This window comes from Carcharodon carcharias, chromosome 5, assembly GCF_017639515.1.
Source record: "Carcharodon carcharias isolate sCarCar2 chromosome 5, sCarCar2.pri, whole genome shotgun sequence".
NCBI classification, from domain to species: Eukaryota; Metazoa; Chordata; class Chondrichthyes; order Lamniformes; family Lamnidae; genus Carcharodon; species Carcharodon carcharias.
The window spans coordinates 111,749,335-111,772,620 of NC_054471.1; the positions used below are offsets into that span (position 1 = coordinate 111,749,335).

At 44.0% G+C, this 23,286-nt stretch overlaps 1 protein-coding gene across 1 annotated transcript in view; it reads right to left on the reverse strand.

Moving 5' to 3' along the window:
- Positions 1–23,286, reverse strand: part of LOC121278189 (low density lipoprotein receptor adapter protein 1-like) — a 148,386-nt gene that overhangs the window by 11,460 nt on the left and 113,640 nt on the right. Inside the window, exon 8 of the mRNA XM_041188349.1 lies at positions 7,737–7,771. Within this exon, the coding sequence (XP_041044283.1) occupies positions 7,737–7,771 (35 nt within the window). The remainder of the gene's footprint in view (positions 1–7,736; positions 7,772–23,286) is intronic.

The following is a 23,286-nucleotide window of genomic DNA, read 5'->3' on the forward strand; positions in this document are numbered from 1 at the left end:
TTTCTTCAAGTACATCACAGTCCCCATCCCTGATTTCTACACCTATATTGTCCTTCTCTAGAGTGAACACAGATGAAAAGTAATCAAGTAAAACCTCACCTACGTCCTCCGGCTCCATGCACAGATTGCCACTTTGGTCCCTAATGGGCCCTACACTTTCCCTGGTTATCTTCTTGGCCTTGGTACATTTATAAAATGCCTTGGGATTTTTATCTTGCCCGCCAGTGTTTTTTCATGCCACGTCTTCGCTCTTCTAATTACACTTTCTATACTCCTCTAGGGTTTCCGCTGTTTTCAGCCCTCTGTATCTACCATAAGCCTCCTTTTTTTTGTTCCTTATCCAATCCTCTACATCCCTTGATATCCAGGGTTCCCGACTTGTTGGTCCTACCCTTCACTTTTACGGGAACATGTTGGCCCTGAACTCTCACTATTTCCTTTTTGAATGACTCCCACAGGTCTGATGTAGACTTTCCTCCAAGTAGCTGCTCCAAGTCCACTTTGACCAGATCCTATCTTATCAGATTGGAATCGGCCTTCCCCCAATTCAGGACCTTTATTTCCGGTCCATCTTTGTCCTTCTCCATAGCTACCTTAAATCTTACAGAGCTATGGTCACTATCCCCAGAATGCTCCCCCACTGACACTCCTACCACTTACCTGGCTTCATTCCCTAATATTAGGTCCAGTACTGCCCCTTTTCTTGTTGGACTGTCTACATGCTAGTTCAACAACCTCTCCTGGATGCACTTTAAGAATTTTGCCCCCTCTAAGCCTTTCACATTAAGACTGTCCCAACTAATATTGGGGAAGTTGAAATCCCCTATTATTATTACTCCTATTATTTTTACACTTCTCTGACATTTGCCTCCAAAGCTGCTCCTCTATCTCCCCCTGACTGTTTGGAGGCCTATATTACACTCCCAGCAAAGTGATTGCCCCCTTTTTGTTTTTAAGTTCTACCCATACGGCCTCATTTGAGGAGCCTTCTAAGATACCACCCCTCCTTACTTCCTCTTTTATACCCACCCCTCGCCCATCACACCTGAAAACTCTATACTCTGGAATATTGAGCTGTCAGTCTTGCCCTTGCCTCAACCATGTCTCTGTGATAGCAGCAATATCATATTCCCGTGTGTTAATCAATGCCCTCATTTCACCTGCCTCACTTGTCATACTCCTTGTGTTAAAATAGATGCAATCTGGCCTGAAATTATTCCCTTGTACCTTAACAGGTCTGTATTTGCTCTGCCTTCTAGGCTGACTTAGTTTCCCTGCTATGTTTGGCTGTGCATCACCTCCTACTATACTTCCACTCTGTATCCTATCCCCCTGCCAAATTAGTTTAAACCACCCCCAACAGCACTAGCAAATCTCACCACAAGGATGTTGGTCCCTGTCCGGCTTAGGTGCAGACCGTCTGACTTGAACAGGCCCCACCTTCGCCAAAAACAGACCTAGGAAACTAAAGCACCACCACTCCCCACGCGCCAACACCCACCCCCCCCCCACCCCCTCACATCCCCCCCACCCCCGCACACCCCACCGCACCATTTTTTCAGCCATGCATCCATCCTTTCTATCCTCCTATCCCTATACTCACTAGCACAGAGATTACAACCTTTGAGGCCCTGCTTTTTAATCTGCTACCTAGCTCCCTAAATTATTGTTGCAGGACCTCATCCCTCTTTCTACCTATGTCGTTGGCACCAATGCGAACCATGACCTCTGACAGTTCACCCTCAGAATGCCCTGAAGCCATCTGTGACATCCTTGGCCCTGGCACCAGGGAGGCAACACACCTGGAGTCATGTGTATGGCTGTAGAAGCATCTGTCTGCACCCCTCACTATTGAGTCTTGCACTCTTATACCTCCCCCCTTGTGCAGCTGAGCCACCCACAGTGCCATGAACTTGGCTCTGGCTGCACTCTCCAGGGGAACCTTCACCCTCATCGTTTTCCAACACAGAAAAATAGTTCTTGAGTGAGATTCACTCTGGGGCTTCCCTGACTACCTGCGTGCCTCACCCTTTTTCTGACTGGTGGTCATTCCCTCTCTGACTGCACTTCCTTAAGCTGCGAAGTGACCACATCTAAAAATGTAGCCCTCAGCCTCACGGATGCACCACCGTGTCTCCAGCTGATGCACAACCACCAAAACCCTTTGCTCAAGCTGGTCAAGCCAGTGGCATTTCCTTTTCTTTTGGTCTTAATGCCAGCTGAAGTGCTGATGGAATAGGACTTCCACCTACTTCAATGATGCATAACCGATCCAGGCCAAGTTTCTGGGGTACAACTATTTAAATAATTGTGGAAGACGGCTTAATCTCTGCTTGGAAGTTGCCAGGGAATGGCTGCAGGAAATCTCGGAGGCCAGCTAAGTCACATGCTAGCCCAGGCGGCCAGCTATGCACAGAGCGCATCCTGCAACATATTTCTATTATTTGCCAATTATAATATGGCCATTCAGATGTGGGTGGATGTACTGAGAACCCAACATCATTTCTAGGGGATAGGCCAGACATATCAGCAGCAAAAGCTGGGCCACTGTCACTCAACTGAAGAATCTAAGCCCTATACCCAAGGTTATATGGATGGTCAAGTAGAGTTGCCAACTGTGATTAAATGTATTCCTGAAGGTTTCATCGCCTGACTTGCCCCCACACTCTTGCCATTAGTTGGCCAACACAGCCATTTTTGTGACGCACTGCCTTCTGACAGAAAGCAAAAAGCGTCGTTACCTAACTGGGTGATGTTCGACTGTCAGCCAATCTTTTGCTCCCACTCTCAATACTTATACCTCTGATAAAGAGAAATGTTTGAAGAAAATGACAAACTTTTTTTTTAATATCTCAATGTTTTTTCCCCAAGGCTGCACACAGCAGTGTCCTGGAGATTGGCATTCAATTCCTGAAGCCTCAAGGCCAATCCTGGAGGGTTGGTAACCCTAACTATAACCACATGAAAGAAAATTAGCAAGCTTCATACTTGGCATTGATAGCACCCTTCATCTACATGCAGACAGATTTCAAAAACAATTTTATCGAACCCACAAAATATCAAAATGTAGTAATTATTCTTGTTGTGCCAGCAAGTTATTTTTGTCATTAAAAATGCCAAACAGAACAAACTTATTTTGTAATCTGTGAGCATGGTATCATTTATATGCTGTACAATAGTTTACCACCGGTAGTAAAGTAAGTTGAAGAGCACAATTTCAATTATTGATTTGACCAGTTCAACATGGAGACATTAAGGCCTCTGAACCTTACCCATTTATCATTTACACAAATACAGACATCACCTATTTACATAAAATGGCTAACCAAAAGAAAACAGGAAGGCATGCTTCATAGAACTGGAGAGATGGATCTTACACGTGACATCTTGAAAAATAACTTACGAATTCTAACACAGCTGTTTTCATCATCTAACCTCAAAAAGATTGTATTCAGCCACTAAGTTTACCTATTCACAGGAACAGCATTGCTAATATTTGCAAACGGGTGTCTGCACACTTATTGATATAGTGCTTGAATGTGGAATTTCAAAATTGATGGGATTGCTAATGATTTTAGCCACCATCTTGAACTCTCTCTTTCAAGCAAACATGTCTAAAGCTATATATTCAATTCATTACATATTAAACAAAGAATCTTTCTTGCCAGGAATTAAGTTGTTAAGGCAGGTTAATCTAATTGACTTGTTTACAATCTGCTCACTGTCAATTTAACTGGCTTAGGAGATACATTCTTTCCTTTTTATTTCACTTTGATCACTGGTCTTGTTGACATGGGGGATTGCTTATGGTCTTCTCTGCATGAAAACTTAACATTAGTATTACTTACAATTATTTTTTCCAGCTACACTTCTATAATTACATTTCAAATGGCTTCTCTACAAAATACTGTATCACTTGACTTGACGATCTGCAAACGGGATGAAAGATCCCCAAGTCATGCTTTAGGCATCATGAAGTAAGCTACATGTACCACCTTAAATGACATTAGAAGCCAATATTCACTTCTGCAAAGAAAAGTAGCATTTTGAATTTAGTGATTCAATTCTGAGGTTTACTGTTCACCCAGCAGTTTGTTAACTTTCATTTTTATTTTCAGCCCTGCTGGTGCAGAATGTTGCACTCCCAACACAAAATTTGTGGATAAGAATAATGGCAAGTGTCAAAACTGCATTCACTTTTGGAATCATAAAACAATAAGCATTTTGATTTTGATGTTTTGGCTTTGTACACGTCCTTACTAGTTCAGTTTCTAAAGATATATTTATCATTCAAATGAATTAGTGAATGAAAGTATGAGTTTAGAAGCATATATGTATATGAACATAAATATATTTATTAAAAAATACCTGTGATTGGCTCAACTCCATCCACAATGCTGCTTGTAAAATTGGAAAATAAAAGTCATGCTTCACACAACTTATTAATTTTAGCAGCACCTAATGTTTGACTTGGCTACTTCTTGGTAAACATAATTTTGACTGCAACTGGAAGTTGACTGGATATTTAGTTCCAGGTTTCCACTCTCAATACAAATCTCTTACATAAGTGGCATTGTCTGAAACATGTTCCAAATTCCAAATCATATGCATTGGCCAAAAGATACTTCTAGGCAAGGAAGGGCCCACCATAGAGTTAATAAAGATGAAGTTAATCCCTTGGGACAAATATCAAAAATAATTTCTTCCCTGAAGAGGCACAAATTGAAAATATAATGCCAATAAAGAAAGCAAACATTTCTAAAGACATTTGAATTATTTAGAAACATTTTCAGATACACTAATAACAAACACTAATAGCAAACTTGAAAATCTTGCTTATCATGTCTGCTCCACAATGGTAATAACATGGTGTTTTAATGAAGGTAGCATTAAATTTGCTAGTGGACTGATTTTTCCATATAATACTTAATAGTTTCCTAAGGAGGATGTTAGTACATATCAAGCCATGTAACAAGATAACGCTCAAGACAGTGAACTACTGATAAAAGCAACAAACCTTTTCTGTATAGGATGCCCTTCCTGTTTTTTTAAAACACCCATACAACTTCTATTGGAATTATTACATGCACATCAGGAATGCTGATCAACATAAGATCAATTAAAGAGATGATTAGAATAGACTTTTTAAACCAGCAGTAATCATTTATATAAATTATTAAAATGCTCTGATGTGTAAAGTACAAGACATTAAAATTGTTTAAAGTTGCCAGCAGGTACCCTCTGTTTGATTTTCCTATTTTGAACCTAGTTAAGTTTGTGCTGTAAACAGTTGCTCAATGCCAGGGCTGAATTTTGGCCAGGTGGGATATAAGGGTGCAACATATTAGAGATTCAAAAAGCTCCCCTGACAATCTTCAATAAAGCTCTCTGTACTAGTGTAGTAAACTATAAGCCCAGTTATGTCTCAAATTTGATCACTTATCTGCTCATCTCAGCTACAGCAACTACACTGGCCTCAACATCTTGAGGCTAAGAAGGTGGGACTTTTGCTTCTGATCACTATCCAGTGCCCTCTGATGTAAACTTTGCGCATATGAGCATTGATAAAAGTATAGTTTTGGGCTCAGCTGATGTCTTCCATGCAAGGGTTGCCGGTTGACATTCTATGCCCTCATTCACACATAGGAACAAGAAAAAGCTATTTAGTCCCTCGTAAGTGTTCCGCCATTCAATGGGATAATGGCTGATCTATGACCTACCTCCATTTACTCACCTTTGTCCCATATTCCTCAATACCTTTGGTTAACAAAAATCTATCAATCTCAGTTTTAAAATTAACAATTGATCTAGCATCAATTCCAGTTTGAGGAAGAGTTCCAAACTTCCATTACCCTGTGTGTTTCCTATTTTTACACCTGAAAGGTCCGAATGAATTTTTACACTATGTCTCCTAGTCCTAGACTGCCCAATCAGTGGAATTGGTTTCTCTCTTTCTACCGTAATATTCTGAAAAGGTATTAATGATCAAATTCGAGATGTAACTGGAATTATAGTTTACTATCTTTGATCAAATTGGCTCTTAACTTTCTAAATTTCAGAGAATACAAGCCTAATTTGTTTAAACTCTCCTCACAATTGGAAAATCATAAAAAGCTCTTGGACTCCAGGTATCATTCTAACAAACCTAGACGGCACTCCTTGTAAGCCTTCCTATGGTGTGGAGTTCAGAACTGAACACTACTTCTCATGTGGCCAGTTAGTTGAGGCATTGGAGGATAACAGTGCCTGAGGAAATGTTTTCTAACTAACATCAGCACCTTCAGTAGAGAGAAATTTGACAAAAAAGGCAAGTTGAAATATAAAAAAGGATCAGAAAGAAACACATTTGGGATTAGATATCCTTATTTAACAACCATATTTTATAGTGCAATTTTAATAGCAATATTCTCAATCTAAAGTTGAATAGAAACTTCCTTCAATAACCAAAAGCTTAATTCTTAAATTGGAGAGTGGAATGTTTACCGTATAACCAAAATACTTTATATAGCAAACTTAACACACATGTTCTAGCACTTTTTCTTTATTTTAAAGGTTTTTTTTTTAAATTCACTTACAGGGTGTTGGCTTTGTTGGCTAGGCCAACATTTATTGTCCATCCCTAATTGCCCTTCAGAAGGTGGTGGTGAGTTGCCTTCTTGAACCACTGCAGTCCATGTGGTGTAGGTACACCCACAGTGCCATTAGGGAGGGAGTTCCAGGATTTTGACCCAGCGACAGTGAAGGAACAGCGATGGTGCAGTAATGTAGTCATTAGTGCCCCAACAGTGAGTAAATGTTAATTGTCATGTCCTCATTGCATTTAGTACCAAATTACATTTATTGGATTACAGTGAGTACTTTGAAAAACAAACAGATGGCCTGTCAAGTACATATCCGCCAAGAACAAGAAAGCTTAAAACAAAATGGGGCTAGCATTGTAAAAAAAATTCAAAATTATATTTCTCAGAAACACTATTAGAGAGAATTGACAGATTTATGAATAAAAATAAACATAGAAATAATTATAATACGTAGCTCTGAGGTCCTATTATTTTTCTTTCAGGAGCCACTGGATTTAATATATTTATAGAACAGGTCCTAAAACCAGAATGCAAATAAAGTGGATTCAGTTTCACACATTCTGTAACATCACAGAAACCATGATTCCTTCTCACAGAAATAGAGAAAAAGGATTGATCTGCCCTTCTCAAGAGTCAAAATCACTTTAATTATTTAGACAGGGTTCATTGGTGAGCAGTGCGGTTGCTAGGGAAATGGTTGCTGTTTTGCTGAAGATTTCCTCTACTGAAAAGACATTTGTCAAGCTTAAATGTTGAGCACTTTCTGTTATGCTGTGAATGGAACAGAAGTAGTCCATAAAATCATTGATCCTGGGCCAAATGATGTAACCCATACTCTTAAATAAATTACAATATTTTTTCTGGCAAATACTCAAATACATAGAAGAAATGTTGTGCAATGAAACTTGTATTAATCAGAGATAGATTCATCAGGTCCGGTAATAAGAAAATTCCTGTCTGGGTAGGGCAGTCACTTAAAACCACAGAGATAAGACAAAATGTTTCACAATACAGGAACATGCAAGGTCAAGCCACTGTATATTTAACTTTGCGTAAAGATAAATTACCAACAATAGAACTATTTTATCAAGAAATTTATTTTGAACAGGATTTTTTTTTTTGGCCAGTGAAATAAAGGATTCTGGGATAACATACCTCGAGAAGGCATCATCAAGACCATCATCCTCCTCCTGCAAAGAACATTAAGAAACCTTGTTAGCCTGAGCAACCATTAACTAGTATCTCACGTAGAATTATCTGATTTATTTCATTAACTTTTCACAGATATATTTTTCCAACTGTCAAGGTGAGGTTGAACAGCCCTTTCTTCCATTTTATGCCAAATTACAACATTAAGCAATCCTGACACTCAAAATGACTCTGACACCAAAACCGCACCAGTAGTTTCAATTTACCAATCTATCTTCATAGCATTACTGAACATGACTGCAAATTAGTATCAAATATACTGAATTTCAAAGTACTTATGTGGTGACAACCCATGGCTGCATTTTACTTAAGATCTTTAGCTGTATTAATTTTGTAAACTGGATTCAAAACAATATCTATCAAACAAGGTCTTAAAACCAGCTTTGTCGACCAGTCCTCGACAGATATTTCAACTCGTAGATCTTATATCCAAGAATGACCGCATTTAAACGTGTCCTCAACACACAGAAAATGCACAGCAATACTAGAGCCAGACAGTGAGTGAGAGTCTAGGCAATTGAAATTTGGTTGAAAAATCACATGCATGGCTGTTAAGCAATAGCAGTGCTTTTGCCAAAGTAGATTTTTGGCTTATAGTGAAATTGAAGGCATAATCAACCAATTGAGCTTCTCTCCCTGGAATCTGGTTTGATCAAGCATTGCATCAGGGTATCACACTGACAAGGGCAGCAACTGATTCATATTGCAAAAGAAAACAGTATAATGAGCCATGAGCCAGTATTTTTAAAAATGTATTATTGGAGATATAATCCGTGCAAATAATTAGAAGGTCAACTTCAACTTCTAGTGATGGTGAAATCATTTGAACATCAGTACCAACCTAACAACAAAGGAAACAATTTTGAAATTTCAAAAGAGTATAAATTGGTAAAAGCAGCTTCATAACTTCTGTGCATCTTCAAAAACATTAAGACAGCACCTCCAGATAAACAGTATGGTCTTGTTATAAAGGACATAATTCTGCCTCAGATTTGAATGCAAAAGCAGCCTTCTTTGGAGGTCCCCAGCATCACAGAAGCCAGTCTTCAGCCAATTCAATTCATTCCACTTGTTATCAAGAAACAGCTGAAGGCACTGGATACTGCAAAGGCTATGGGGCCTGACAATATTCTGGCAATAGTATTGAAGACTTGTGATCCAGAACTTGCCACACCCCTAGCCAAGCTGTTCCAGTATAACTACAATACTGGCATCTACCTGGCTCCGTGGAAAATTGCCCAGGTATGTCCTGTACACAAAAAGGACAAATCCAACCTGGCCAATTACCACCCCATCAGTCTACTCTCCATCATCAGTAAGGTAATGGAAGGGATCGTCAACAGTGCTATCAAATGGCACTTGCTTAACAAGAAACTGCTCACTGACGCCCAGTTTAGGTTCTGCCAGAGCCACTCAGCTCCTAATCTCATAACAGACTTGGTTCAAACATGGGCAAAAGAGCTGAACTCCTGAGGCGAGGAGAGAGGGGACTACTCTTGACATAAAGGCAGCATTTGACTGAGTGCGGCGTCAAGGAGCCCTAGCAAAACTGGTGTTAATGGGAATTGGGTAAAACAGTCCGCTGGTTGGAGTCATACCTAGCACAAAGGAAGATGATTGTGGTTGTTGGAGGTCAGCCATCTCAGCTCCAGGACATCACTGCAGGAGTTGCTCAGAGTAGTGTCCTCAGCCCAACCATCTATGCTGCTTCATCAATTACCTTCCTTTCATCATAAGGTCAGAAGTGGGGGTGTGCGCTGATGATTGCACAGTGGTCAGCACCATTCGCGACTCCTCAGATACTGAAGCAGTCCATGTCCAAATGCAGCAAGACCTGGACAATATCCAGGCTTGGGCTGACAAGTAGCAAGTAACATTCATACCAACACAAGTACCAGGAAATGACATTCTCCAACAAGAAAGAATCTAACCTTTCCCCTTGATATTCAATGGCATAACCATCGCTGAATTCCCCACTATCAACATCCCCCAGGATTCTGGGGGTTACCATTGACTCGAAACTGAACTTGATGAGCCAAATAAATTCTGTGGCTACAAGAGCAGGTCAGAGGCTAGGAATCGTGCGATGAGCGACTCACCTCCTAACGCCCCAAAGCCTGTCCATCATCTGCAAGGCACAGGTCAGGAGTGTGGTGGAATACTCTCTACTTGCCTGGATGAGTGCAGCTCCCACAATACTCAAGGAGCTTGACACTGTCCAGAACAAAACAGCCCACATGATTGGCACCACATCCACAAGCATTCACTTCCACCACCACCAACACACAGTCGCAGCAATGTGTACCATCTACATGATGCACATCAGGAATTCACCAGAGCTCCTTAGACAGCACCTTCCAAAACCACAACCACTACTACCTAGAAGCATATATGTAGCAGATAGACGGGAACACCACCACCTGGAAGTTTCCTCCAAATCAGTCACCATCCTGACTTGGAAGTATATTGCCGTTACTTCACTGTCGCTGGGTCAAAATCCTGGAACTCCCTTCCTAACAGCACTGTGGGTGTACGTACACCACATGGACTGCAGCGTTCAAGAAGGCAGCTCACTGCCACTTTATCAAGGGCAACTAGAGATGGGCAACAAATGCTGGCCCTGCCAGCAAAGCCTACATCCTATGAACGAATAAAAAAAAAGCGAAGGCAATAGTACCCTGGACCATCACTACAGCTCCACTCTGAATGCTCCTGGGGTTTTTAGACAAACCTCTTGCCCCTAGCAAGAGGGAAGAACATACTTGACCTAGGGGGGAAAATATACTTGATCTCATCCTCACCAGCCTGCCTGCTGCAGATGCATCTGTCCATGACGGTATCAGTAGGAGTGACCACAGCACAGTCATTGTAGAGACGAAGTCCCGCCTTCACATTGAGGATACCCTCCATCATGTTGTGTGGCACTACCGCTGTACTAAATGGGATAATGTTCAAACAGGTCTAGCAACTCAAGACTGAGCATCCATGAAGCACTGTGGACCATAAGCAGCAGTAGAATTGTACTCGAACACAATCTGTAACCTCATGGCCCGGCATATCCTCTACTCTACCATTACCATCAAGCCAGGGGATCAACCCTGGTTCAATGAAGGGTGCAGGAGGGCATGCCAGGAGCAGCACTAGGCATGCCTAAAAATTAGGTGTCAACCTGGTGAAGCTATAAAACAGGACTACTTGTGTGCCAAACATCATAAGCAGCAAGTGATGGACAGAGCTAAGCAATCCCACAACCAACAGATCAGATCTAAGCTCTGCAGCCCTGCCACATCCAATTGTAAATGGTGGTGGACAATTAAACAGCTGATGGGAGGAGACGGCTCCACAAATATCCCCATTCTCAATGATGGAGGAGCCCAGCACTGCAGTGCAAAAGATAAGGCTGAAGCATTTGCTACAATCTTCAGCCAGTAGTGTCAGCTGGATGATCTACCTCAGCCTCCTCCAGAGGTCCCCAGCATCACAGATGCCAGTCTTCACCCAATTTGATTAATTCCACGTGATATCAAGAAATAGCTGAAGGCACTGGATACTGCAAAGGCTATGGGCTCTGACAATATTCTGGCAATAGTACTGAAGCCTTGTGTTCCAGAACTGGCCATGCCCCTAGCCAAGCTGCTCCAGTACAGCTACAACACTGGCATCTACCCAGTTATGTGGATAATTGCCCAGGTATGTCCTTTACACAAAATGCAGGACAAATCCAACCCAGCCAATTACCACCCCATCAGTCTACTCTCCATCATCAGTAAAGTAATGGAAGGGGTCATCAACAGTGCTATCTAGTGGCACTTGCTTAGCAATAAACTGCTCACTGATGCCCAGTTTGGGTTCTGTCAACGCCACTCAGCTCCTGACCTCGTTACAGCCTTGGTTCAAACGTGGACAAAACAGCTCAACTCCCGAGATGAGATGAGAGTGACTGCCATTGACATCAAGGCAGAATTTGACCGAGTGTGGCATCAATAAGCCCCAGCAAAACTGGAGTCAATGGGAATCAAGGGGAAAACTCTCTGCTGGTTGGAGTCATACCTAGCACAAAGGAAGATGGTTGTGCTTGTTGGAGGTCAGTTATCTCAGTTTCAGGACATCACTGCAGGTGTTCCTCAGGGTAGTGTCCTCAGCCCAACCATCAATGCTGCTTCATCAATGACCTTCCTTCCAACATAAGGTCAGAAGTGGGGATGTTCGCTGATGATTGCACAATGTTCAGCACCATTCACGACTCCTCAGACACTGAAGCAGACCCTGTCCAAATGCAGCAAGACCTGGACAATATCCAGGCTTGGGCTGACAAGTGGCAAGTAACATTCACGTCACATAAGTGTCAAGCAATGACCATATCCAACAAGAGAGAATCCAACCATCGCCCCTTGATGTTCAGTGGCATTACCATCACTGAATCCCCCACTATCAACATCCTGGGGGTTACCATTGACCAGAAACTGAACTGGGTTAGCCATATAAACACTGTGGCTACAAGAGCAGGTCAGAGGCTAGGAATCGTGCGATGAATAACTCACCTCTTGACTCCCCAAAGCCTGTCCACCATCTACTATGCACAAGTCAGGAGTGTGATGGAATACTCCCCACTTGCCTGGATGAGTGCAGCTCCTACAACACTGATGCAGCTGGACACCATCCAGGACAAAGCAGTCCGCTTGGTTGGCACCACTACCATTAACGCAAAGTAGCATCAGTGTGTACCATCTACAAGATACACTGCAGGAATTCACCAAGTCTCCTTGGCAGCACCTTCAAAACCCAAGGACAAAGGCAGCAGATAAATGGGAACACAGCCACCTGCAAGTTCCCCTCCAAGCCACTCATCATCCTGACTTGGAAATATATCGCCATTCCTTCACTGTCGCTGGGTCAAAATCCTGGAACTCCCTTCCTAACATTACTGTGGGTGTACCTACACCACATGGACTGCAGCAGTTCAAGAAGGGAGCTTACCACCACCTTCTCAAGGGCAACTAGGGAAGGGCAATAAATGCTGGCCCAGCCAGCGAAGCCCACATCCTGTGAATGAATAAAAAACAAAGCAAGTATGGGAGATGATGGGCTAGAATTTGGCTACTGAAGCAGTAGCTCAAGTCAGAAAATTGGCTGACTCACTGGATCTGTTTCAGTAAAAGGTCGCAGAAAATCGCCCAGATTTTTGATCCAGGGCGGGTGGCCAGGTGCAGGATAGAGTCACAATAATTGACTACTTAAGGGCCCCAATAGGCCCAAGGGCGATCTGGGCTGCTTGACACCTCCGCCTGTCAAATAGGAGACAGGCTGGGGGTGAGCAGGTGACGAGCTGCATTTTGCAAGCCCTCTCCTGCTCCGCCACCTTCAAGCCCGCCGATGGGGGACCATAAAATTCCTTCCTCCCAAACGGCATGTTAACCTCCTGCAACAGGCAAAATGGGGTCCATTTCAACTCAGCACCAAGTTCAAATGGCTTTGCTGGGTTCGGGCTTCTATCCTGGATGAATCGAGCCCTGCCCCCTTTCCCCTACCAACAAAAAGTGGATGTCAGAAATGGGAGTGGGACCTCTGAATCCTGGTCTCGCCAGTCATGTTTAACGGGCCACAGTCTTCCTGATGCTGTGAAAATCTGGCCCAATGTCTCAATGATCTCAAAACATAAATGTTGACATCTATATTCACATCATTTATTATTCTACAAAAGCAGTCTGACGTGTTTAAAATACAATAAAATCAAATATTTGATTGTTTTAACATGTTTAACAGATTTATTTGAAAGAATTTCTGCTAGCATGGGGCAAGTGAGCACCAAAGAAGTGCCCCAAAAGGTATTTCTATCCATCAGCCTAAATAAATGAGGTAGTCTCTCACTAATCTATCAATTTAGGAAGACAATGAAAAAATTGGCTTCAGCAACAGCAGGAGTAATTCAGGATCAGATGCAGATGAAGTTACAAGGATAGAAATAAGCAGTCTCAGTGATGACTAGAATGGGAATGGGGCTGGTGGCGGACTGAGGTGAAGCAGGTTTGAAGCTCAATTCTAGCTTAATCCGAATGCAGTGTGTGCCTCAGATCAAGTTAGAAGCTGTGGAGGCATATGGATTCAGTGATGAGGGCGTGGTTTTTGTTTAGAGTCAAAGATGATCACTTCACTATTCCAAATGTTCAGCTGAAAGGCATACTACATCGTCCACTGCCTAATGTCAGTCAGCCAGCTCAGACATGGGGTTTATGAAATCACGGTGAGGTAGACTTGGGGTGGGATTTTTCCTGCCCGCTGGCGTCAGGCGTGACCAGCGGTGTGAGAGGACAATGGGACGTGATCGGCTTTATGACGGCGGGAAACCGTTTGCGATTGTCTGCTCAGCCCGCTGATGGCAGGCCGCATTCCCTGCCATCGGACGTCGGGAACCTCATTGTAATACATCAGCATATCATTATAAGGCCTGCCTGCTGGAATTGTTCCCCCCACATTGCTGGGTCATCTGTCCATGCCGTTGGGAAAGCACGCCAATGTGTTTCACAACAGCATATGAAAGGCATGCACTTGGCAGCCTGCACTGAGAGGAACTCGGTGGTGAGTACACATAACGTTGGGCAGCGTTCGCCAGGGTCGCCTGTTGGACTTCAAGGTTAAAGGGCATCGGGGGGGTCAGGGTTAAGGGCAGTCCTGCTGTTGAATATAGCGCACAAGCATTTGTGGTGGGGGATAGGGTGGGCAAGGGAAGTGGCCATGCATTAGGGGAACCTGTAGAAAGTGACCATTCCTCTGCAGCTGAGACAGTTCAGGCGCAGCCACATTGATATGATTGGAGTTGGGCCTCTAGCCTATCTGCCCACTCAAGCAGCGCAGAGGCATCGAAGTACACCAAGGTTTTTTTTATCCATTCATGGGATGTGGGTGCCGCGGGCTAGGCCAGCATTTATTATCCATCCCTAGTAGCTCTTGTTCAGAGGGCATTTAAGAGTCTACCACATTTGCTCAAGAGCTTCCCCCTACCACCACCCTGCATCCTGGCACAGACTGCAAATTCATGAGCATTTCAGTGGACTGCAGAGCAGTCGGATGACTGCACACTTTTTACAATCTCCTCGCTAAAGCTGGCCATGGAGCAGTCGCTGCTGGAGGCGCTCACAGCCCCTTACAATGTCAGCATCCCGGTTTGGACCAGTCTCTCCCATAGTTCAAGCTAACAGGGCAGCCATGCAGCGCATTAATCTCTGGCCATCCAAGTGGTGGCCAGCACTCTCCAGGAAGCATTAAGGGGCCGTCATACTTAATCAGGACAGGTTCTTTGTACACCCATGCTAACTACATGTCTCCCTCTTTCATCCTGCAGGAGTACATCAGGATCGTGGAACCTGGTGATCTAGCTATTTGCCCGATGACCTATAAAGTGTGAAGATGATGAAGGAGGGCATGACTGAGACCCCTGGGTGTGCAGAGGAAGGAGCAACAATCTCAGGAAGAGGGGGTGGCTGGGGCTCCTGCACATGCCACTGAAGAGGCACAGTGAGCAGTCACAGCCCGGTGCCTAGTGATACCCAGGGTCTACAGTCGCCGCCTTTCATCCCTGAAGATGATCGGGAACCGGTGTCACCAAAGACTGCATAAGTCTAGGGAACTGGTCGGTCACATCTGCTAGCTACTGCAGGATTTGGTGCCACGGGAACATGGAGGATATCCACTGTCAGTGGCCGTGAAAGTGACTGCGGTGCTCAATTTCTTTGCCAGTGGCTCCTTTCAGGGCTCCACAGGTGACCTCAGTGGGATATCTCAAGCCTCCACCCACAAATGCATCCATGAGGTCACTGCAGATTGACTGCACGCACATGGTGCTCAGATCTCCATCATAACACTCGGTGGACTACATCATCCGCAAGGTCCTCCATTCACTGAATGTGCAACTGGCGTGCAAGCACCAGAAATGCATCCTGCAGGCGTGCGCACGGTTTCCAGGAGTGTGCACGATGCCTACATCCTCAGTCAGTCACAGGGTCCACAGAAGCTGCAGGAATGGCTCCTCGGGGAAAAGAGCTACCCACAGAGGGTGTGGCTGATGACACCCGTGTGGCAGCCTCAGACTGCAGCAGAGCAGCGGTATATTTAGGCTCATGCTGACGCTCGTAACTTGGTGGAGCAGACCATCGGGATGCTGAAGATGAAGTTCTGGTGCCTTGACCAATCTGGTGGAGCTGCATATAGTCCACAGAGGATGTCACGCATCGCCGTCGTCTGCTGCACCCTTTATAACCTGGCGCTGCAACAGGGACAGGAGCTGGCTGAGGAGTAGATGGAGGAGCTGCAAGTCTCCTCCTATGAGGAGGACACCAATGGAGATGAGGGTGAAGAGTTCCTCGGAGGCGACTATGACGGGGTTGAGGCCCTCGCACTGGCTGGACAAGGCAGATGTGCTCAGGAGGCCTTCATAGTTGTTTGATTTGTGGAGGATGATGACGACATGCAGTGAGGTGTCCCCATAGATCCTCACATCGCAGTTGTGAATGTTTGACTCCAGCCTCGCTTATGGCAGTGTGAATACCCTCTAAGAGAATGCTCCTGTCATGGAGATGCATTGGAAGCCCCAATAGTCACTCGATTGCAGGAGGATGATGATGATGACATGTAGTGAGGACTCTCCATAGATCTTCACATTGACCTGAGAACGTCTAACTCCTGTCTGGCTGAGGGCAGCTCGCTTGCACTCTGTGATCAGGGCCATATCATAGAGACGAAGCCATGAAACTTTAGAAGCATCTGATCCTTTGTCCGCCTTCAGCACCTGAGCACTTCAGGAGCACAGCATCACTGGTCACTGATGCTGAAGAGATGGGGGCCAGCCCCACCTTAAAAGGTGCTGAAAGCACACAGAGAGAATGACGGAACTCTGTGGCACCTGCCAATACATTCTAGCAGAAATGTCAAGCACTGCCAAGTTGCAGGCATCAGGAATGTGTCCAGGGAGTGTGAGGCCGGACCATCACTTTGATCTGCACAGGGAAGAGGCCCTGGACTGAGACACCTGCCTTTATCTTGTGCAGAAAGATTTCACATCTGAGTGACAAGAACACTGCTCATCAGAACAAGGAGCCATATGCAGGGAGACATTCTTGGGAGTTTATTGACAATAGTGGACATTATGTCCAAGTGATTAACACCCGTGCCCAGGCTGTGCAACTAATTCCCCTTAACATTCCTAACCCTGCCGCTATGTCTTGGTGCTCCCTGGACATCCACAGCAGGGGTGGAGTCAGCCTGCTTACTATGATGCCCTGTCTGTGATGATCTTGGTGAAAATCCTCTGGAGGGCCGAGACTTGGAGGGCCCCGACCTGCTTTTCATTTCCTGCTGTGTGGCAGTGGCACTCTCCTCAGCCAGTGGAGCTGGAGCTGCTGAGGTCACAGGAAGAGGGGAGTCAGATGGGCCGGACACTCTCGGATTCACCTGAACGGATGGCCTCAGGGTGTGCTTCTGCTAATCCTCCACCTTATGGGTGTCTGGGGGCCCTTGGCTGACACGTTGAGGAGAAGGGGTAGCTGGAGTGAGATTGGGCTGCCCAGCACCCCTCTTGCGTACACAGTATTGGAGGCCAACTATGGCATCAGCAATGGAGTTAAGCTCGCACAGCAGTGCAGAAGTGAGATCCTGGACCAAGGTCCCCATGGCAGCCGCCATCCTACCAGTGTTGACCTAGGTGCATTGGTATGCCGGCACTTTCACCTCAGAGTGAAGGCACACCACCTCGTCCATCGTGCCCTGCAATCTGAGGAGTGCAGTGGGCATCCCTTCCTGATGTTCCTGAACCTGCCTTTACAGCTCCAGCAACTGTGACATGACCATGTCCAGAGACTCATCATCTGACTCTGACTCAGCAAAGGTCTGACCTCCAGCATTCCTCCGAGTGCCAGAAACCTGGGAAGTCCCTGCTGTGGATCAGACAGTGCAATGCTCACCAGGCGGTGATCCTGAGGCTACTCTAAAGCTTGGTCCCACTGAGGTGTGTGTCTCTGCGCTGGAGAAGGGTGTTGGCGAGCGCTGTGATGGGACTTCAGAGAAGGTGCCTCCAGATTCCTCTTCATTCCCTGGTGGAATTGAGGAGATCATTTAGCCTCTTGTGGCACTGGGTGGCTGTCCTCTTTTGAAGGGCATTGGCGCTGACCACAGCTGCATCCGCCTCCCAAGCCAGGTTTGTGCTATTGCTGCTCATCCTGCTGCCAGAGCAGGAATAGAGTCGTCCTGGTGGGCTTCCATGGCATCCAAAAGGTGCCCAAGGGACACATTGCTGACCCTGGGGACTGCAGTCTTCTTCAGTTTCATGGCCATGTCCTTCATGCAGCACTGGTGGGCTGGAAGCACTGAAATGTGCGGCTAGACTTTGAATATGGCGTGATGCAGCAGCGGGATGATGGCAGGGGGGGTGAATGAGAGCCCACCCACCATGGAAACAGTATGTTTTCCGGAAGTTCATAAATAATGTGGGGGTTTGGGACGATAAGGCGTGAAAACCCACCATCATGGCCGGCAGGTAAAACTTCGTATTACCCACCCACTACCGCACTTTGTGCAAATCTGGGACGATTCAGCCCTTGGCTTTGGCAGTTTACAAATGGAGACTAATTCTACGTCCAGGAACCAGTCATTCACTAGATGTGACCTGGTCTGCTGCTTAGACTTTAGGATACAAAGATAGGAATTATAACAAGGATTGGAGAAACCAAAGTAAATCATGAGAGGCCTGGGTCCAAAAGTAGTGAAATTTAAATTAGACAGCTTGAAAGACAGATTTATTAGTGTAGTTATCACTCCAGTTGATTTCACACCCAGATATACTGAACACATAACAGAGCATGAAGATAGGTATAAAGAAAATCATTAGCAACATTGTATTTCTGCTGAGTCATGATTGTCAAGACTGACATATACATTAGAAGCTGAATTAATAACAGATGATAAATAGCACCCACAGAGTGTACTCAGACAACCCAAATTTGGGGAGGTAACGTTGTATATACATTGATTCAAATACACATAGGGCAGAATTTTACAGCCCGGTCTCAGTGGTTAAGTGGCTGTAAAATACGACGAGCCACTCAAAAGTCCATTGACTTTGGCAGGACTGGAAGACCCTGCTGGCGGGAGGGGCCATAAAATTCTGTCCGTAAGAACGTAAGTGGTATGGTCCATCGAGCTTGCTTTGCCACTCAGTAAGCTCACTGTTGAACTTCTACATCAACTCCACTTTCTCTATAGTTAGTCCCCACTCATTCGGTTCCCAAAAATCTAACAGTCTTTAAAAAACTCATTAACTGAGCATCCACAGCCACCTGGGGTACAGAATTCTAAAGATTCACAACCTCCGAGTGAAGAAGTTTCTTTTTATCTCAGTCCAAATGGTCCATACTTAACCTGAGATTATGGCCCCTAGAGCAGTCTCTCAGTATCTATCCTGTCAATGCCTGTCAAAATTGTATACATTTTGATGAGGTCACCTGTCATTCTGCTAAACTTCACAGAACATTGGCTCATTCTACTCAATCTCTCCTCAGAAATCAACCTTCCCAGCCCAAGAATCAACTGAGTGAACTTTTGTTGCACCCCTTCCAAGGTGATGAGACCAAAACTATACACAGTATTCCAGGCTTGGTCTCATCCAGGTACGACTGCAGCTAGACTTCCTTATACTTCAATCCTCATGAAATAAATGCTAATATACTCTTTGCCTTCTTAATTGCTTGCTGTGCCTGCATGTTGACTTTGTGATTTGTGTACAAGGCCCCCATGTCCCTCTGGAAACCATCATTTACTAGCTTCTCGCCTTACAAAATATATTCTACTTTCCTATTTTTCCTATCAAACTGGAATATTTCACACTTCCCCACATTCTATTCTACTTGCTACCTTCTAACACAATCACTTCTTCCAGCTTCTCCTGTTGGGCAAAACAACAGTTTACTGGGGGGTCACCACAATGCTGTTGATCACCTTTCTCCATCTCCACCTGGTGGTCACCCATTCCTCTTCAAATCTCACTATGTTTAAGTCCCTTGCCACTGCATCTTTCCATCTGTTCTTACGCTTTCCTCTTTTTCTTCCTCCTGGCAATCCATTATCCATCACTTGCCTTGCCATAGGTCCTCTCTCTCTCCGTTACAGACGGCCATATCATTTCAATCTCTTCTCAGTTACTGTCCTCATTGTTCACACAATCTTCAATGATCCTCTGTGTACCATCTCTTAATCTTGTCCTCTCTCATCACTCCACACATCCATCTCAGCATCTGCTTCTCATTGTATCCAGTCGTTGTTACTTTCTAAATGTCGCCTAAGTTTTTGCACTGTAGAAAAAGGTTGATCTCGCAACTGTCTTACAGATTCTTCCTTTCAGTACTTTTCTATCACATAATACTCCACTGTACTTCTTCCAATTACTCCAACCAGAACAAATTTGTTGCTTAATTTCCATTTCAATACTTTTATCTTCTGCCACCCTAACTCCAGGTACTTGAAACTATTCATTTTCTCCAGGTCTTCACCCATAATCTTCATACCTTCACTTTGATCCTCTTCCTGGGGCTCAAACAGACAGTCCATAAATTGGTTCCTTGGTCTACTGATCTTCACACTGCAGTCTTCCAGTGCTTTTCTCCCCTCCAGATACTCAGTTCTTTTATCATCAAACCCACCTCAAGGTCAACTGCAAAAATCATTGACCATAGCACTTCCTGTACTCAATTGCTCAGTTAGAACATTCATGACAATCAGGATGAGGAAGGGACTCAGTGTCAATGCTTGGTGCAATCCAACCTTGACTTCGGAGCCCACACTCTCACCCACATTGCTGCTTACTCATTTGGCATTCTTTGTAAATGTCCCATATTAGTTGAATGTACCTTAAGGATTCCACAATTCTAGCACATCTCTATATTTCCTCCTAAGGTATCTAGTCATAAATCTTTGATGAATCCAAACTTCATGTTACATTGGCTAAGCCAATATTTCTCCATCACTTGTCTTAAAACAAAAATGATATCAGTGGTGGTTCCTCTGGGCATAAATCTGAACTAAGCTTCATGGATTTCCATTATTTTTCCTCAGTCTCTGATCCATGATTCTCTCATATCCTGATGGTATGTGCTAGGAGTTTAATTCCTTGGTAGCTTTTACAATTTTGAATGTCTCCCTTTCCTTTGAATATTGATATAACATTCTTTGCCTCCAAACCTTGGGATTTTCTCTTATCCTATTACAATTGAGTAGCTTGTTCAGGACTTGAACACCATATTTACCTAGGCAGGTCCACACTTCCACTAGTATCTCATCCAGTTATACTGATTTGTCATTTTCAGTCTTTTCTCTGATTCCTTCCAGGTTAATTTACAAGTATCTTTTCTCTTTGTTCTTGGTTTTTATTTCATTCATAAGCTAGATAAAATATTGGACCTACCTCTCTTTGATTTCGTCCTTTCACTAAGATTACCCACCCACATCCTTGATATTATGTAAAAATCCCACATGTTTTGTTAACCTATCTCTAGCAGCTGTTATTCCGAAGGCATTTTTTTGTCCCTCTTTAGTATCCAGACTTTCATATATTTCTTCCAAGGCTGGGGATATTTCTCCAGCAATCACTTTCTTTGCGTTCCTTGTTGGCTTCTTGTACTCTTCCTTGCTTTGAGCTCTGACTGTTTCCACTTTTTTAATGGTTCCTTCTTTTCTTTGATTGCACTTTGAGTTTTCATTCCACCACCAAGTTTCTTTTCCAGCCTTTCTACTCCCTGATGATCTTAATTCACACACTTCACCAGTTTTCCTAATGAAGTATGCCACCCAGTTCCACCAGTCTCCCATGGTGTCTGTTGTAACTTCTTCCATTTCTTCAGTTATCTCTCCAACTGCTGAAACGCTTGGTCTACCAGGGCAGTCCTGTTTGTGGATTTTGGGCAGGTGGTAGAAGCAAGCTATACAGGGTTGGGGAACTATGAAGAGGGAAGCTGTGGAGGGAAAACCTCCAGAGGAGATGAGATCAATGACAGGCACTGAAAGAACTGCAAAATCTTCCCAAATGAGACACTGACCACCCAACCTAGAGTGTTAATGGCAGAGTTAGTTGCAAAGAAAACAAAATGGTAGCAGACAAGAGGTAGACACAACATCAGGTGGTGGAAGCTTAAAGATCCACAAGTAAAGGGCAAATTTAAAGAGCAGTTGGAGAGGAATGACAGTATCCTGAGCCTCCCTGTGTTCCCTTCTTCCTCTCACCCTCCTCGTCCTAATTCTTCTCTCATCCACTCTGGAAGTTGTGTCTCCAACTGAAACAACAATCCCGATCTGTCTTGGACACTTTTCACCCCTTGGTAATAGACAGGAAAATGTTCCATCAAAAGAGCGCTCTGAATCAGGGGAGAGTTCTCCTCGTGAAAAATATCCAGAAGGCTCCTCTGTCCACTCAAATGAGCAGTAGCTGTGGTCAATAGAGTTTGAACTGCAAAGCTGAAACTCTGGTCTCAGCTGCAGTTTTAAAACCCACCCAAATGAGTTTGCTTGCCCTTAAAAAAACGGATTCCCTACCTGTCATAAATCTCACTCTGAAGGTGTGTTATTGTCTTCTGGCCGTATTGTTGCGGTGAGATGGGTAGTTAATTAGCTGAATTGCCTTTTAAATTGGTATTTAAATAACATGGGCAGGTTCCCACCCGTATTGTTGGAAACTGGTATGATGACATCATAAATGGTACCTAACGTCATCATGTCCCATAATACACTCTGCAAAGTGGAAAACGATCTCAGGGCGTAAACTTCAGCCCCTTAAGTGCAATAGCCAATTATACACAGTGCAATAATTGTTATTTCATAGAAATGTTTGCATAAATAATTTAATTTACTATGTTAATGCTGTAAGATCTATTCCTCAATTTCATAGCAACTGGTTTAGTTTGTGTGTGTGTTACTAATAGGGGCGACATTCACGACAGTACCCATATGTTTGAGAGGATGAAATACAGCTGGATAGATTGTTCCACAAGGCTATACGAGGAGTTACAGTAGCTTCTACCCCCACTTAATTTGATATCACCAACGTGATTCTGATCCGATAAGGCCTCATTCCTGTTTCAGTGCTTTCAAATAAAGAATGGCACAGGAATCTGCAGATTATCCAGATGACCATCTGGTTGTCAGAAACCAGTGTGAGCAAAATCTTGAATGTCTGTTAATCCTTTTTGCAGTCAGGCTGCACAAGACATTTCTAATCCAAGCCGGCCTTCATCCTAAACAGATAGTCTTCCATACACTCAAAAAAGGCATCACACAATGTTTTTATTACAGCGTCTGATCTAGTGAAGTCATCAAAAGCAAATTACAAGCAGCCTATGCACAAACAGATGACAACAGAATTGTATCTATGTCAGATACACTAAACGTGAAGGCGGACTCCACATTGGTTGAAGTAACCAGAAAGATTATTAACAGTGTCTATTTTTATCTAATATGCGGCACT